At 41.8% G+C, this 15,219-nt stretch overlaps 3 protein-coding genes across 3 annotated transcripts; 1 reads left to right on the top strand and 2 right to left on the bottom strand.

Annotated features, from left to right (window-relative positions):
• Positions 1–4,950: 4,950 nt before the first annotated feature.
• On the top strand, positions 4,951–9,611 carry LOC112350241 (pentatricopeptide repeat-containing protein At1g06140, mitochondrial-like). Its single transcript, XM_024686082.1, has 3 exons — positions 4,951–5,537; positions 6,809–6,863; positions 9,390–9,611. The coding sequence occupies exons 1-3, from the start codon at positions 4,951–4,953 to the stop codon at positions 9,609–9,611; spliced, it is 864 nt and encodes a 287-aa protein (XP_024541850.1).
• LOC112350284 (putative pentatricopeptide repeat-containing protein At3g15130) lies at positions 9,255–11,742 on the bottom strand. The gene is made up of 2 exons (XM_024686214.1): positions 10,554–11,742; positions 9,255–10,494 (listed from the first exon to the last, which is right to left on the bottom strand). Exons 1-2 carry the CDS (start codon positions 11,740–11,742, stop codon positions 10,361–10,363), a joined length of 1,323 nt encoding a protein of 440 aa, XP_024541982.1. The 3' UTR covers positions 9,255–10,360.
• A 512-nt stretch (positions 11,743–12,254) lies between these two features.
• On the bottom strand, positions 12,255–13,412 carry LOC112350240 (pentatricopeptide repeat-containing protein At4g02750-like). Its single transcript, XM_024686081.1, has one exon. It carries the CDS (start codon positions 13,410–13,412, stop codon positions 12,255–12,257), a length of 1,158 nt encoding a protein of 385 aa, XP_024541849.1.
• Positions 13,413–15,219: the final 1,807 nt, after the last annotated feature.

Here is a 15,219-nt window from a genome sequence, read left to right as displayed (position 1 = left end):
CGAAAGGAATCCCGTGCTCCAAAGTCATGAGTCCAAAGTAGAGCTTTCTTTCCCGGCGTGGCCGTAGGAGAGGATGGCGATGAAAGTGCTAGCTCCCAACTGGACCATGTCGATGTAGAGCTCCAAAACTTGGCCGCTGTGCGTAAGCCGTGAGGATCACGTTCCACGCGACGGTTTCTCTGAGGCAAAGCTTGTCAAAGGCCGCTCGAGGATAATATCGAGGAGAACTCCGTGCTGGGCAATGCGCTCATCAGCATGTATAGCAAGTGTGAGAGCTTGATCGACGCGAAGTCTTGCTTCCTCGATCCTTCTTTCAGAGCGTCGAGAAAATGTCTGCATTCTCGCCTCTCATCTTGTCGTAGAGCTCAAGAGCCCGGGCGACACCGGCCATCCCATCCACAGACATCCAGTTCATACATGCCCATCCACGATCAAATCCAGCTTCAAGTGGGAGCAAGCACTGGCGATTTACCTTCCTTGTCATCATCGCTGGAGAGCTTCCCGGGGCTCCAGATCCCCCAGGCGGGAGCAAACGGCTGGCACACCAGGTGGAGGAAGAGTGGCCATTTTGGACTTACTCCACGATCATTTAAATTTCATAAATAAAGTATGATAGTAATATAGTTTCAAGATCTTTTACTTAAATCGAACCAAAATTATCATTAATTTCTTATTTTATACGTACATGATATAATAATTAATATAATAATTTTAAAATACAAAAAGCTTTATATAGTCAATTTTATAATATTTCAAATGCAGACAGAGATTAACATTTCTAAGTGTCATGATGATTCAGTTAGGTGGAATTGAGTTTAAATCAACATAATTAAGTCATAAAGAAACTAACACTAAAGTTAATCCAATTTTTTATATTTAATTTTTTATGTTATTTTACAATTAAAATTTATAGTTAAACTAAATAGGGTAAGATTATTAAGAAAAATGGGAGGTAATAATTTTAATTTGAAAGAGTATTTATTCTTAAAATTTAAATAAAAATATCTAAATAAGGATAATGCACACTATGTTATTTAATTATTAAGTTTGATCTTATATGTTTTGTCAGGGCTAAGTTCCCCTCACGAGCTTAACCACCTTATATATCTTAATTGCAACACAAAAACACACATTGAGATATTTTTTAAAATAATAATTTAATTTATTTGCACATTTTAGAAGTAGATTTAAGATATTTTTTAAAATAATAATTTAATTTATTTGCACATTTTAGAAGTAGATTTAAGTTAGACATTATTTGTAATGATATTTATATAGTTCTTTTATTTATGAGTTTTTGGTTTGCTTAAGCAAACTTGTTAGATTAATCTTATATTTATAATTTATAAACATGTTAATGATTTATAAATTTTTTAAACCCTTTATAGTATATTCCTTTTTATTCTATCATGGTTGATATGATCTTGTAATTATACATTATAAATATGCTTTATGAGGGCCAATGTACGGCTATGATGCCGTATACTAATATTAGCGTAGTGGGATTTTGGTAGCCGTTGGATTGGTTTCAATCCGGATCACTCGCTCCTGTATATAAACTAGGGTTTTTGGGCTAATTGATATGCACATTTCTATATTCCCTTTTCATATTCCAGGCACTCACAACTTATAATTATAAATTTTATTTGATCAATTGGATTAATAAGTAAGAATAACACTACTATTAAGCAAACCAAGCGTTGCTACATATAACATGTAGCAATTTATTAGAATTATAATATGATTTTATCATTTTTCACATATTTAATTCATATAGTATTTAGCATAGATTAATTTTTAAAATTTTAGTTTCTTTAGTAAAAATTGCTTAGCATTGTATTTTAAACATTAATTAACATTAACTTTGATTTGAAGAAATTGACTTTGTGTAATACTTTAATGTTTGATAATTCATTTAATTTTAAATTTAGAAGTATTAAGATGTATTTTTTATATTTTATATAACAAAGAAATACCATTTTACAATTATGCCAAATACCCTACCACCATTATAAATGAAATTGTAAATTCCTTCCTTTTGAATTGCATATAATAAATAAATATAGTTCATTCTTTTAAGAACACTATATATTTTTAAAAAGGTCTGTTTATGAGGTCCAAGTTTACATGTATGATGCTATATATTAATATTAGTGTAATTGAATTTTGATAACCATTAGATTAATTGTAACTTGGACCACTCATTTTTATATATAAGCTAAGGTTTTTTGGCTAATTGGTATGTATATTTCTATATTCCATTTCTATATTTCATACACTCACATTGATGGAAGTGAGGAATAGTAATTGTCTCTAAGAAGTGCTTAGAATTGGGATTTTGGTTTAAGTCTAAATTTTACATTGTCTAAATTTCCTTTTCTTTGTAGCTTTTTCAATTTATTTTCTTTTTGCTTTGTTGTTGCAATTGAACAATCAAATTCAATTAATGGCAACATTCATGGTGCATGGTACAATTCTTCTTGCTCTTGTTGCTAATCGTTATGTTTGGCTAGAGTTCTTTCATGGTAATCCTAGCGATTGATATATATCATTAGTTTGATTGCTTTATGGTGATTATCACATATCATTTTTGGGATAATGCTCTATATTTGCATGAGTTTCCAAGGATAACATTATAGTAGTATAATACTTTTAGTGTAGCCATTCATGTAGATTAGAGTATTTTTCTGAATGTTTTAAACTACACATTTAAGCATGTTGACAATTGTGATGATGCTTTATAGTAATTGGACAATTTTCATCAAGAGGCATTTGAGTGAGTGATGCAATTTGGCATTCATTTTTAAAACCTTTTGCTTCATGTAGAGTTAAATATATTAAAGTAGATCAAGTTAGGAATGTTATTACTAGCATTTTGTCAAAATTTTATAAAACTTGTGTATACATTTACTTTAGCCACCCTTGACAATACTTTTCACATGACATAATGTTATAAAACATTACCTCTTTCACTTTTTGTTAAACATCTTTCAACTCCACTTCATATGAAAGATAATCCTATTCTAGTGGAGGTTAATGTTATCGTTAATTGAATTCAAAGACAAAGGCAAAGATGTGGTTTGGCTCATATTGAATATGTGATAAAGTTGGTTATATTTATTGGTGTTATTGGCATTTTTTAGATTGATGACATTCATTTTTTGGGTAGAGGCTTTGGTGTTAACAACGTTTGTTAGTGCTGTTATAGTGGAAGGTCTGAACACTAAGATGCTTTTTGGAAATAAAAAATTGCATGAGTAGTAGAAAATTTTTGTACGAATAAATCAATGACCCTCTATTTTTTTTTGGGAATATTATCAAGGGGTTCATTTAACACCAATTCAATTTGCTTTGAATATAATGGATCTATTTTGAATTTTGTATTGATATAATCCTAAGAAATTTGGGTTTGAAATTTAATATAGAGATTGCCTCATCAATCACACAGGACTACGTACAATGACAAAGTGCCAACCACAAGTTATATTTCTAATGCTCTCTCCACAAGCTTGCAAAAACTATTAACAATATACCATCAGAACAGCTCCCCATTATCAACACAACGACAAGAACCCAAAAACATCAAAGCTGGTAACTTTGACATCTGGATTTTTCTAAAGAGTAGTAGTGTGCCTTCTTGCAATCTGATCCAAAAAGGGGATGAATAGAGCATTTGATTTTACACTGCTTGCAGCCTGGTCTGGGCATTTGCAGCAAGAGAAATCCATCCAAAGCCACAAGAAAAAATGGAAATTAATTGAATTGCGACTGCCTCCGGCATTTGGAGTGAGGCTGCGCGATGGGGGAAGAGTTTTCGCCGCGTACCATAAAAACTTCGTGGCTAGAAGCTAGAACCTGCCAGGATTTGAACCTCGGACGTCCCCATCATCCAACGGCCATGATGTGATGCGCGTTCTTGGCGTCCAAGAGCTTGCCGCCCTCGTCAGATCTTGCGACAATCCCAGCGATGGCCGCCAGATCCACGCCCAGATCCTTCACAGCGACCACAAGAACAGCGTTTTCCTGCGAAATCTCCTCGTCCAGATGTATGGCCGCTGCGGCTGCCTGGAGGAAGCGCGATCGGTCTTCGATTCCACCCCGGATCGCAATCTCTTCTCTTGGAATCTCATCCTCCAGGCCTACATTCGCAACCACGACCTGGAGCAGGCGCGATCGGTCCTGGAAAGCATGCCGCAGCAGGAGATTGTGTCCAGCAACGCCATGATCTCGGCATACGCCGCGGCCGGAGACGTGCAGCGCGCCAAGCAGCTCTTCGATCGCATCCCTGCCAAGAATTCCATCACCTGGAACGTGATGATCGAGATGTACTCGCAGACTGGCAATCTCGGCGAGGCGGAGGCGGTATTCCACTCCATGCCGGAGCAAACCCTCGTTTCTAGCACCGCCATGATCGTGGCATATGCCCATAACGGGCATCTCTTACGCGCGCGTGAGGTGTTCGATTCCCTGCCCCAAAAGGACGTGGTGGCGTGGACGGCCATGATCCAAGGCCACTGCCAGAACCAACGGCTGGATGAAGCTAAGGATCTCTTTGATAGAATGCCCACAAGGAATGTAGTAACATGGACGACCATGATCACAGCATATGCCCAGGCAGGGCACACGGAGCAAGCAAAGATTCTCTTTGAAGATGCTCCGGATCTTAATGAGGTGGCATTTACGGCTATGATGGACGGCTACACATCTAATGGCTGCGTGGAAGAGGCTACAGCCTTGTTTGAGAGGCTGCCAAACAAAGACGTGGTGGCTTGGAACTCCATGCTTTGAGCATATGCCGCAAATGGGCATTTGAATGAGGCACTAGATTGTTTCCAAAAGATGGCTCACCGCGATGAGATCTCTTGGACAACAATGATCCATATGCTCGCCTCTAGAAACCATCTTGAAAATGCAAAGTTTATTTTCGATCAAATGCCTTACAATAGCAAGATGGCGAGCACAGCACTCCTCTCGGCCTATCTCTGGAATGGCCACCTCCAAGAAGGGATAAGCCTCTTCCAGGCAATCGAGGAGCGCAATGCAATCGCCTGGATGGCAATAGTGGTTGGCTTTGCTCACAAGGGACTCCTCTTGGAAGCTCGAGTTTGGTTCGAGAGAATGCCAGAGCAAGACTTGGTCTCATGGACTGCAATGGTGGCCATGTATGCTTCCACTGGGCATGTAACTGAGGCCTTGGAAACCTTCCATAGGATCATCCAGGAGAGCATGATGCCTGATCACATAGTCTTTACAAGCATGCTTGCAGCATGCTGCCACTCAGACGTGGTGAAAATCTCTCGAGACTACTTCCAATCAATGATTTGGGACTATGGAGTCGAGCCCACAGGAGAACACTATTGTGGGCTTATTGACGCATTTGCAAGGGCTGGAGAGCTGGACAAGGCCGAGGAGCTCATCCACAACATGCCCTTCGAGCCCGAAAGCATTGCTTGGGTCTCACTGTTGGCTGCTTGCCAGAAGATTCACAAGGATTTTGAGTGTGGAGCTCGAGCTGCCCAGAGACTCTCGGCGCTAGGGTTGGTGTTACAGTCAAATTTCTATGTGCTGCTTAGCCAAAATTAAACTTGATATATAAAGGTTTGTTATGATTAAGCTAGGGCTTACATTGTTTCTATCATCTATGAAAAAGCCACAGGAGTAGGAGTGGAGTTTTGTGATGCTTGACATCACCACTAAAGAGAAAAAGAAAAAGGTGAAGTTGTTAAACCATTTTTTGCTACTGCTGCCAGCTTTGGAGAAGAAACCCATGTTTGTGTTGGACATAAATAAGACATTAATCCATGCTCACAAGGCCATAGTGTCCCTCAAGCTCTTTAGTGGGGAAACTATTTCACTACAATGCTACCTTGTGGCAAAGAGGCCAGGTGTGAATAACTTTTTAAAAGAGATGAGTAAATGTAGCATGATTTATCTTTTTTCCCTTAAACCAATTGGAAAAAGGGTAATCACTTAATGAGAGAACCTTTAATGATTATTTTATCCCTATTTATTCCCAAGGTTCCAAGGATCTATGATGACAGTATATCCAAATCTCATTTCATAATCATATGTGTTACACTCACCCCCTTTCAGAGATGTCAATGTCCTCATTAACTATTGACTAACAACCCCTACTGAGCCAAAAGGAACAAACATTTTTATCTTCACATTGAATATACAAATCCTTCCATTATGTAGATTAACTATTCCATGTGAGGCAACTAGTCACCTGTACTGCAGTCTTACGGTGGATACCTTCGTCCATAGATGCTCCACCAAAAGGAAGGACGTACGTATGGATGCCTAATACGTATAATTTCAAATTTAAAGGTAAGAATATACCTTACTCAAGGGTATATTATATTTTTAAGTAGCCACTTATGCCATTTGCTCTGATACCACATATAGCATACCCTATCTTTCTCCTCTTAAACCAACTAGAAATGGGTGTAAGCAACCAAAGGGAACAACTTGAGAGACGATCCATTGGGGTTCAAATATAGAGGGAAAGGGCCCATGAACAAGAGTGCACCCTCTTTTCTAATCGGTTAAGGGTCTTGGGATAGTTGGAGTTAAACGTCCTTGGGTTTGAATATTACTGGGTTGGGTGACCTAGGAAGTCCAAACTCAGGAGCTTACATTTGGTATTAGAGTGGGTGTCGGGTCCGACTCTATGTAAGCTCCTAAGCCAAACCCAGTACTATTTGAACCCTAACGGATCGTCTCTCTTTTCTAATCGGTTAAGGGTCTTGGGATAGTTGGAGTTAAACGTCCTTGGGTTCGAATATTACTGAGTTGGGTGACCTAGGAAGTCCAAACTCAGGAGGTTACATTCGGTATTAGAGTGGGTGTCGGATCCGACTGTATGTTAGCTCATGGGCCCTTTCCCTCTATATTTGAACCCTAACGGATCGTCTCTCAAGTTGTTCCCTTTGGTTGCTTACACTCTATTGGTTGGCTAGGGGAATCACACCACATGTTGATTGACATTTGGCTGGTCTAGTTTACTTCTACTGTGCTCGACCCGAGGGGTAGGGTGTCAAGAGAGCGGGGCTCTCGGGAGAGCTGCGGCTCTCAATTTCCGTTCACGAAGGCGTGAATTTGAGAGACAATCCGTTGAGGTTCAAATATAGAAGGAAAGGGCCCATAAACAAGAGCGCACCCCCTTTTCCAATCGGTTAAGAGTTAAGCATCTTTAAGCAATAGTTGGAGTTAAGCATCTTTGGGTTTGAATAGTACTGGGTTGGGTGATCTCTTGGGAAGTCCAAACTCAAGAGTTTACAATGAGGTAATTACTTGATGAAAAAGCCTTTAATAGCTATTTTATCCTTATTTATTCTCCAAAGTTGTAAGGATCCACAGTAACAGTATATCCAAATCTCATCCCATATTTATATACGTTACAGTAAGATATATGAGATTGTGGTTTTTACTTGAGCAATCAAGCCATATGTGGACAAGACTTTGGACAAGCTCAACCTAGCTGGGAATCTCTTTGCCCATCATCTCTACAAAGATTCGTGCTCGACTAAGGAAGTCAAAGGGAAAAAGGTTGTGAAGGATCTCTTGAGATTAAGGCGGGACCTCAAACACACAGTGATTGTGGACGACAAGCCAGAGTCCTTTTGCTTGCAGCCCAATAATGGAATTGTCATTCAAGCATTCAAAAATAGAAAAGGGCATAAATATTATGCATTGAAGACGATAAACAATTTACTTAAGAAAATTGCAAGTGTTGAAGATGTAAAACAAGCATTGGAGAAGCTAAATAAACTCATGTAAACACTCTGATTGTTTATGCTGTAACACTACTCACTCTAAATTGATTCTGGCATTTTTTCCCTTGCTGGAGGAATTTGCTCCACACTTTTGTGGAAGAGAAGAATTAGTTGGAGACTTTTGTGTCACTAGATGAAAGCTTCTAGGAAATGCATAATACAACACCCCCCTCTTTTATGTGGTTGCTTCTTTGCCACGCTCACCCCTTGCTTCCTTCATAGTATGCTTAGTCACGCCCAGCTTTGCACCCTAAATGTTTAATGACTAACTCTAAATTAGTAACGTTAAACTTTAGTTAGTAGATGTTGTTAACAGATATGTTAACAACTATAATTTTTTAATTAGCTAGTGAATGAATGGCTATAACTTATAAATATATAATCTACAATTGGTTTAATTTTATTCATTCTCTTTAGTATTATGGCTAGATTGGAATATGTAGATCATACTCAAGATAGTATTCTTTCTTTTTCTGATCTTATTAAGAGAACTAATAGTAAAGTAAATTCTTTTACTTTTTGTATTACGGTTAGTCTTCTTCCACAAGGGAGAGAATGTGAAAGATGCCATCGACCAATAAGATATTGATCTAATAATCGAGGTTGTAAAGATGGTTTAAAGTGGAATTGTAAAAATTGCAATACCACAAAATCTCTTAGAATTAATACATGGTTTGCAAATAGTAATCTCACATTTGCTCAAATGCTTAAAGTGATGTATTGTTGGTGCATTAAAATGCCACAAGATAAAACTCATATTGAGTGTAGTATTAAAAGTGAGCACACAACAACAAATTGGTACAACTTTTGTCGTGATATTTGTGTTATCACATTACAATGAGGTAGTAAAAAAATTGATGGTCTAGGAAGAATTGTGGAAATTAATGAAAGTAAGTTTGGCAAGTGGAAATATAATCGTGGTAGAAGAGTAGAAGGCCGGTGAGTTGTTGGAGGAATTGAACGTGATTTGGATCGAATGTTTATGGTTTCAGTGGCCTATTGTACTACACAAACTTTAACTGATATATTATATACATATGTTAGACCAGGTAAGTTCTATTTCTACTATTATTCTTAACTAATAATTATAATTAATTTTTTAGGAACAAATATATATAGTGATTGTTGGGCTAGTTATAATTCAAAGTGGTTGAATTAATTGAACTTCATTCATTATATAGTCAACCACTTTTAAAATTTTGTTGATCCCATAACTAGAGTTCATGCAAATCATATTGAATCAATATGGAATGCAGTGAAAAGATCTTTTCCTCACTATGGTACAACAAAAGGATTATACAGCTCTTACTTTCAAGAATATATTTAGCGAAAAATATATATTGAAAGAAAGGAAGCTGCATTTAATATTCTATACAGTCATATTAAGCTATACAATCAAGAGAATGCTGTTATAATAGAATAAATAGTATATTTGATTTTGTACTTATAAATACTTAAAAATAATTGAAAATAATATACTAGGACAATCTTTAATTTATGGTAATGAATAAGCAAAAGGGGCCCACCCTAAATAAAGGGGGGTGCTGTATTGTGCATTCTATTCCTGAAGCAGTATAGTGTATCAAGTATTCGTGCTTCTTTCCCTGTCAGCTATGCTCAACAATCATACTGCTCCCTTCTACCTCAGCTCCTTTGCTTGAAGCTCTCAAGAGAACTGGCGAGGAGCGTGCCGCTGCGTTTCACTTCCCAGGCCACGGCCGCGGCTCCTCAACGCCCTCTTCGATTTCCAAGCTTCTCGGAGCTCAACTCTTCCAGTTTCATCTCCCGGAGCTGCCAGGCCTAGATAACTTGCACTGCCACAAGAAGCCATAGCCGAAGGGCAGCAAATGGCCGCCGAGCTTTTCGGAGCAGGGTACTCGTGGTCCTTGGTGAACGGCTCTACGTGTGGAATTCAAGCAGCGGTGATGAGCTGCTGCAAGCCCGGAGACGTTTTGATCCTCCCCAGGAACGCCCACGTCTCTCGAGCTTGAGACGAGTCCCCAGGTTGGGCGTATCCTCCCACCATTAGGGGACGTTCGTAGCCTGGAGCTCCCAGAAGAGTTTCCTGGCCTCGTCCAGTCTCTTACACTTGACATACATGTCAAGCAGTGCAGTTCCCAGGACCTCACACCCGAGAAGCTCGAGTGACTTTGCTCGACAGTGGACAGCCATGCCTTGCTCGAGAGAACCTAAGCTGGAGCAAGCTGCTGCAACACTGGCAAGAATAAACTCGTTGGGTTCCACGTCCATGCCGTGATAAAGCTCCAGCGCTTTCTCCGGCTTCCTGTTCTGGACGTAAGCCATGATCAAGGTCGTCCAGGTGTGCCGATCTCTGCGTTTGATCACGTCGAAGGCGGCTCTTGCATCGTCCAGACTCCCACACTTGCAATACATCCCAACGAGCGCGTTCTGGACTGCCGAGTCTTCCCTGCCCGGGCTCTCCTTCAGCCGTGCATGGACGGCCTTGCCTTGCTCCAGAGCCTCACCGCTCGCGCAGCAGCATATAACGCTCTTGAAAATCATGGCACTTGGCTCCACCCCTCGAGAAACCATCCTCCAAAACAGCCTCAAAGCCTCGTCCGTCAACCCGTGCCGAGCGTAAGCCGAAATGATGCTCGACCAGGCAGCCACGTCTTTGTTTTCGCCATGAATGTTATAAAAAACGTCTCGCTTCCTCGATCTTGCCGTGCTTCCCATACATTCCGACCAGAGAAGCCTGCACGATTGGATCAGCCTCAAATCCACAAGAAAAGGCAAGGTCTCTCACAAGCTCACCTTCTTTCAGAGTGGAACAAGCCGCGATGAGCGTGGAGAAAATGGCCGCGTTAGCCTCCACCTTCTCGTCTCTCATCCTGTTGTAGAGCTCGAGAGCCCGAGCGAAATCTCCGTGCTGAGCATATCCGGCCATGAGACACGCCCATGCACCGACATCACGCGTTGGAAGCTCGAGAAAAGTCCTCCTCGCCTCGTCCAAGTCTCCACACTTGGCATACATGCTCATCAGAGCGTTCTGCACGATCAAATCCGGCTTTAGTCCACTCTCGACAAACCTTGCATAGAGTTTCTTACCGAGATCAATCTCTCCCACCATGGAGCAAGCAGTGAAAGCGCTGGCGAAAACGAAGCTGTTTAACTTCCCTGTCATCCTCGCAAAGAGCTCGAGAGCTTTCCGGGGATGGCCGCCTTGGACGTAAGCCGAGATGATAGCGTTCCACGACATGGCATTCTTCTCTCGCATCCCCTCGAAAAACTCACGGGCCGACACCAAATCCCCACACCGGGCATACATCGTCACCAGTGCGTTCCCAATCACCACGTCGTGAACTCCAGCGATCTTTGAGTGATGAATGCGCTCGTGGATCCTTCGGCCATGTTCCAGATCGCCCAAGTGGGTGCAAGCCGCGAGAGCGCTGGCGAAGATGGATCGATTAGGCTGGACGCGCTGCTCGCATTCCAGGTTGAGGAAGAGATCGAGCGCTTCCCTGTGGCGGCCATGGTGGACGTAGCCCGCGATCATCGAGCTCCACGACTGCTCGTTGCGATGGATCGTGCCGGCGAAGACCTCGCGCGCCAGATCCACACTGCCGCACTGGCAATACATCTGGACGAGGAGATTGGAGACGACGGCGCTCGACTTCCACTTCCTGGTCCTCAAGATGTGAGCATGGACGCGCTTGCCCTGTGCCAGCGCCTTGCGCTCGCCAATCTGCCTGAGAACGAAGCCATATCCCTGCGATGGATCGGGCATCGTGGCGATCTTCTCTAGCATCTCGTCCAGCTCTTGGAATCCCTCGCCGCTCCCCAGGACGGCGTGGCTGATCCTGCTGCTCCTAAGTACCCGCGAGAACTGCGCCGACTCGACGGCGTTGCGAGCACCCTTGAATCCGGAGGAATGTAGTCGGAGATTGCAGTACCTGAATGCCTCCCGCCCAGCCAGTAGCAGCAGCAATGCCGCCCCAACCATCGCATTGCTCCCAAGAACCCTAAGGTTCGAATGAAGAAATTTTATTTAATTTTCCCATTTTTAATCAATTATTTTTATGTTTATCATACTTAATTTTCTAAACTCTATACATAATAATTTAAAATTATTTCATCTCACAATCTTAAAAATAAATTATTACCTGTTGCATGTAGTAATGCTTGGTTTACTTAATAGTAGTGTAATTGTTACTTATTAATCCAATTGATCAAATAAAGTATATAATTATAAGCATGTTTATAATTTATAAACACAAGATTATATCAACCATTAAATGATAGAATAAAAAAGAATATACTAAAAAGGGTTTAAGAAAGTTTATTAATTATAAATATGTTTATAAATTATAAATACAAGATTAATCTAAATGAATAACAACCGTTCGATAGTAGAATATTCTAAAATATCCAAGCATATTCTAAATATATCCACTACCAAACCAAAAACAGTTATAAATATGATAAAAGTAGAGATGAACAATTTTTGGATGATTATTAAGTTATTCCATCCTTGTAATTTATACTCCTACATCTAGAATTACACGCATTGAGCAGCGCCTCCCAGACTGGATCATCCGCCGCGACTTGCATGCTTGCGACGAGATCTCGGGCGGAGGTGATGAGCCCCGCTCGCCCCAGCACGTCGATGATATAGAAGTAGTGCTCTCTCCACGGATCAAGCCCGTGATCTGAGCTCCCCGCTAGCAGCAGCACTCTCGCCTCGCCGATCATCCCAGTGTTGCTGCAGGCGACGAGCGCGCTCGTCAGGGGCTGGCCGCAGAAGCTCCATCGCACACCCTCCATAGCCATTGCTTGCAGCACCTCCATTGCTCGCTCGCACTCCCCGAATTGGGCGAACTCTCCGACCATGCTCGTCCACGAAACGCAGTCCCTGCTTGGCATCCGGTGGAAGAACTTGCTTGCTTGGTTTCGAAATGCTCCGTGCTGGTTCATCCCCGCTAGCAGACAGTTCCACGACACTGTGTTCTTGTGAGGCATGGATTCAAACACCACTTTGGCCGTCGCGAAGAATCCATTGTGAGTGTAGGCCGTCACCATTGCGTTCCAGGAAACCAGGCTGTGATCCGGCATGAGATCGCAGAAGACGAGCTTTGCTTGTTCCAGTTGACCCTCCAAAGCATATGCGGCAATCATTGCATTCCCCGACACCACCTTGTCTTCCAACATTCCGTCAAACATCGATCTTGCCTCCTCAAGCTTCTGATGTTGGGCATAGGCTTGAATCATGGCAGTCCACGAGACTGTGTTTTGTTCTGGCGTTTTATCAAACGTTGACTTTGCGACAAGGAGATTCCCGGCTTGAGTATATGCGACGAGCAGCGCAGTCCACGAGACTAGGTCGTGAAGTTGCATTTGATCAAACACATCCTGCGCTTCTTCTTCTCTTCCAGCTTGAGCAAGTGTGGCGAGAACCGAGTTCCACGAGATCAAATTATGTTCCGGCATGGAATCAAATACATCTTTAGCCTTATCCACAAGTCCGGATTGGGCATTTGCTTTGATCATGGAGTTCCATGAGACAACGTCTCTTTGCGGCATAAGGTTAAACATTGTTCTAGCCGAATCAAAACGACCATTGTCTGTATAAAGTTTTATCATGGTGTTCCATGCGACAAGATCTCGGATAGGCATCGCGTCAAATATGCTTCTTGCACCTTCAAGATGCCCGTTATGGGCATATGCTTTGACGAGCATTGTCCAGGAGAAAACGTTGGGATTGCTAAGGGTGTCAAAAACTTTCCGTGCGTCTTCGAGGCTGCCGCACCTGCCGTACATTTGGACCAGAAAGTTGGCCACCAATCTGTCATGACAATGCGGGCTTTTCTGGATCTGAAAGTGGAGGACCTTTCCCTCCAGTAGATCGCAAGTGCTCGATAGATTTGCAAGAATCTCCTCCACATTGTGCACTTGCATAGATCCTCAGCACATCACATGTGAGACAATTGAAATCTTAGTGGAGAAATGGAACTCTTTTTCATGAGCAGTATCAGGATCATCTATACATTATAGTTTTTTCTCCCAACTTGGTGATGACGCGTAGTCCCAACATTTCATATCTTGGGGATCGGGTCTCGAGACAACATAGTTTACTCTCTGTGATTGGCGTTTGACTTGTACACAGCCGGATTTCGTGTTTCAGCTACACCAGGAAGGAAATTCCTTCATGGGCGCTCTTCTTTCCCTTGCAAAACGATACAAAAACTACACACAAAACGAAGCAAAGAGAGACAGAGGAAAAGGTGGCGGGCATTTTCTTGATACGATGTGAATCACATTGGCTGGCTTTGCTTGTTTGACTTTGGTGGCTACTTACGAGGTAAAACACACAGCTTGCCTGCAACTTTTACAAGCACGGACAAAGACTTGAAAGAGCAGCGTATTTTTAAAACAGCGGGGGAATCTTTTGAGATCCGTGATCGTAGAGCAACTGAATCTCCTTGAATTTAACTTGTTTTGTTTCTTGGTCTTCGTCTTCTTAAAAGAAAAAATAAAACCCTCTCTTTTTTCTACTTAAATGACATGAGAGAGACGTCTCAAACTCAATGCTTCTCTGCTGCTGCTACTACTGCGCTCACTGCTGCTCGTGCTTGGTAAGGTGTGATCCTTAAATCGGGAGCTGGAGATGTTTTTCGGGGGGCAATGTCGGTGACATTAGGGCTGTACCACCTACGCGTTACGTAGGCCATACAACACTGTATACTTACAAAATAAAGACTCGACACTATGGCGATCGCTTGCTGATGCTTAGATCTTGCTGATCCCAAACTTGAGATCGATCATAGTCATAATCAAATCCAAAAAAATACTATTAGAACAACAGCTCTACTAAACTATAAGACACTTGACAAGCCAGTAGTATATTTAAGAGGACCTAGAAAATTTTGCTAGGGGTGTGTGTAGCTTGTACGGTGGCCATAAATCCATCTCCAATGCCCAATGGAGCAACCACCTGGTCAGGTGAGTGGTAGTATAGGCAGAGAATATTCCATCTTCAAACCCTAAACACCACCCAGTTGCAATTGTGTACTTAGAGGGTTTGTTTGATTTGTCTACCACTGTACATACAGGGTTTGATACAAGTATGTTGAATCATACACACTCATAAGCTTGAGTGTTGGTCAAACCAGAATTTTAAGTTCTTTGCGTGGCTGGATGGTTTTGATGGATGAGTGAATTTGTGGTAGTAGTAGTAATAGTGGTAGTACTAGTCCATGTTGGACAGAGGTTCCAAGTTTTTTTCCACCCAGTACAAGGAGGAAGAAATGTGGCCCATGCCATGCATTTGGGACAATGGGCCTATTTATGACCGCTCTAGGCCCATTAAATGCACGCACGTGGTTGCCGCTGCCACGTCGGCCCTGCCTGGCCCAAATTCAGATGGCTGGCCAGGCCCTGGCCCAAATAGATATGGTTGGAAAATCATTGTACGGCAGGAAAC

Source organism: Selaginella moellendorffii, unplaced genomic scaffold, assembly GCF_000143415.4.
Source record: "Selaginella moellendorffii unplaced genomic scaffold, v1.0 SELMOscaffold_47, whole genome shotgun sequence".
In the NCBI taxonomy this organism is placed as follows: domain Eukaryota; kingdom Viridiplantae; phylum Streptophyta; class Lycopodiopsida; order Selaginellales; family Selaginellaceae; genus Selaginella; species Selaginella moellendorffii.
Note: the sequence above shows the minus strand (reverse complement) of the source record. Positions and strands in the feature narration are given on the sequence as shown.

What these genes read in the sequence shown, in the direction of transcription:
- LOC112350284 (XM_024686214.1), bottom strand. Translation starts at nt 11,742, where the DNA reads ATGGTTGGGGCGGCATTGCTGCTGCTACTGGCTGGGCGGGAGGCATTC. An exon ending in TTGTTCCACTCTGAAAGAAG is followed by an intron (nt 10,495 to 10,553) that starts GTGAGCTTGTGA and finishes CCAATCGTGCAG; the next exon opens with GCTTCTCTGGTCGGAATGTA.
- LOC112350240 (XM_024686081.1), bottom strand. Translation starts at nt 13,412, where the DNA reads ATGCCTATCCGAGATCTTGTCGCATGGAACACCATGATAAAACTTTAT.
- LOC112350241 (XM_024686082.1), top strand. Translation starts at nt 4,951, where the DNA reads ATGGCGAGCACAGCACTCCTCTCGGCCTATCTCTGGAATGGCCACCTC. An exon ending in CAGAGACTCTCGGCGCTAGG is followed by an intron (nt 5,538 to 6,808) that starts GTTGGTGTTACA and finishes TGGGTGACCTAG; the next exon opens with GAAGTCCAAACTCAGGAGGT. An exon ending in AGTGGGTGTCGGATCCGACT is followed by an intron (nt 6,864 to 9,389) that starts GTATGTTAGCTC and finishes TTTCCCTGTCAG; the next exon opens with CTATGCTCAACAATCATACT.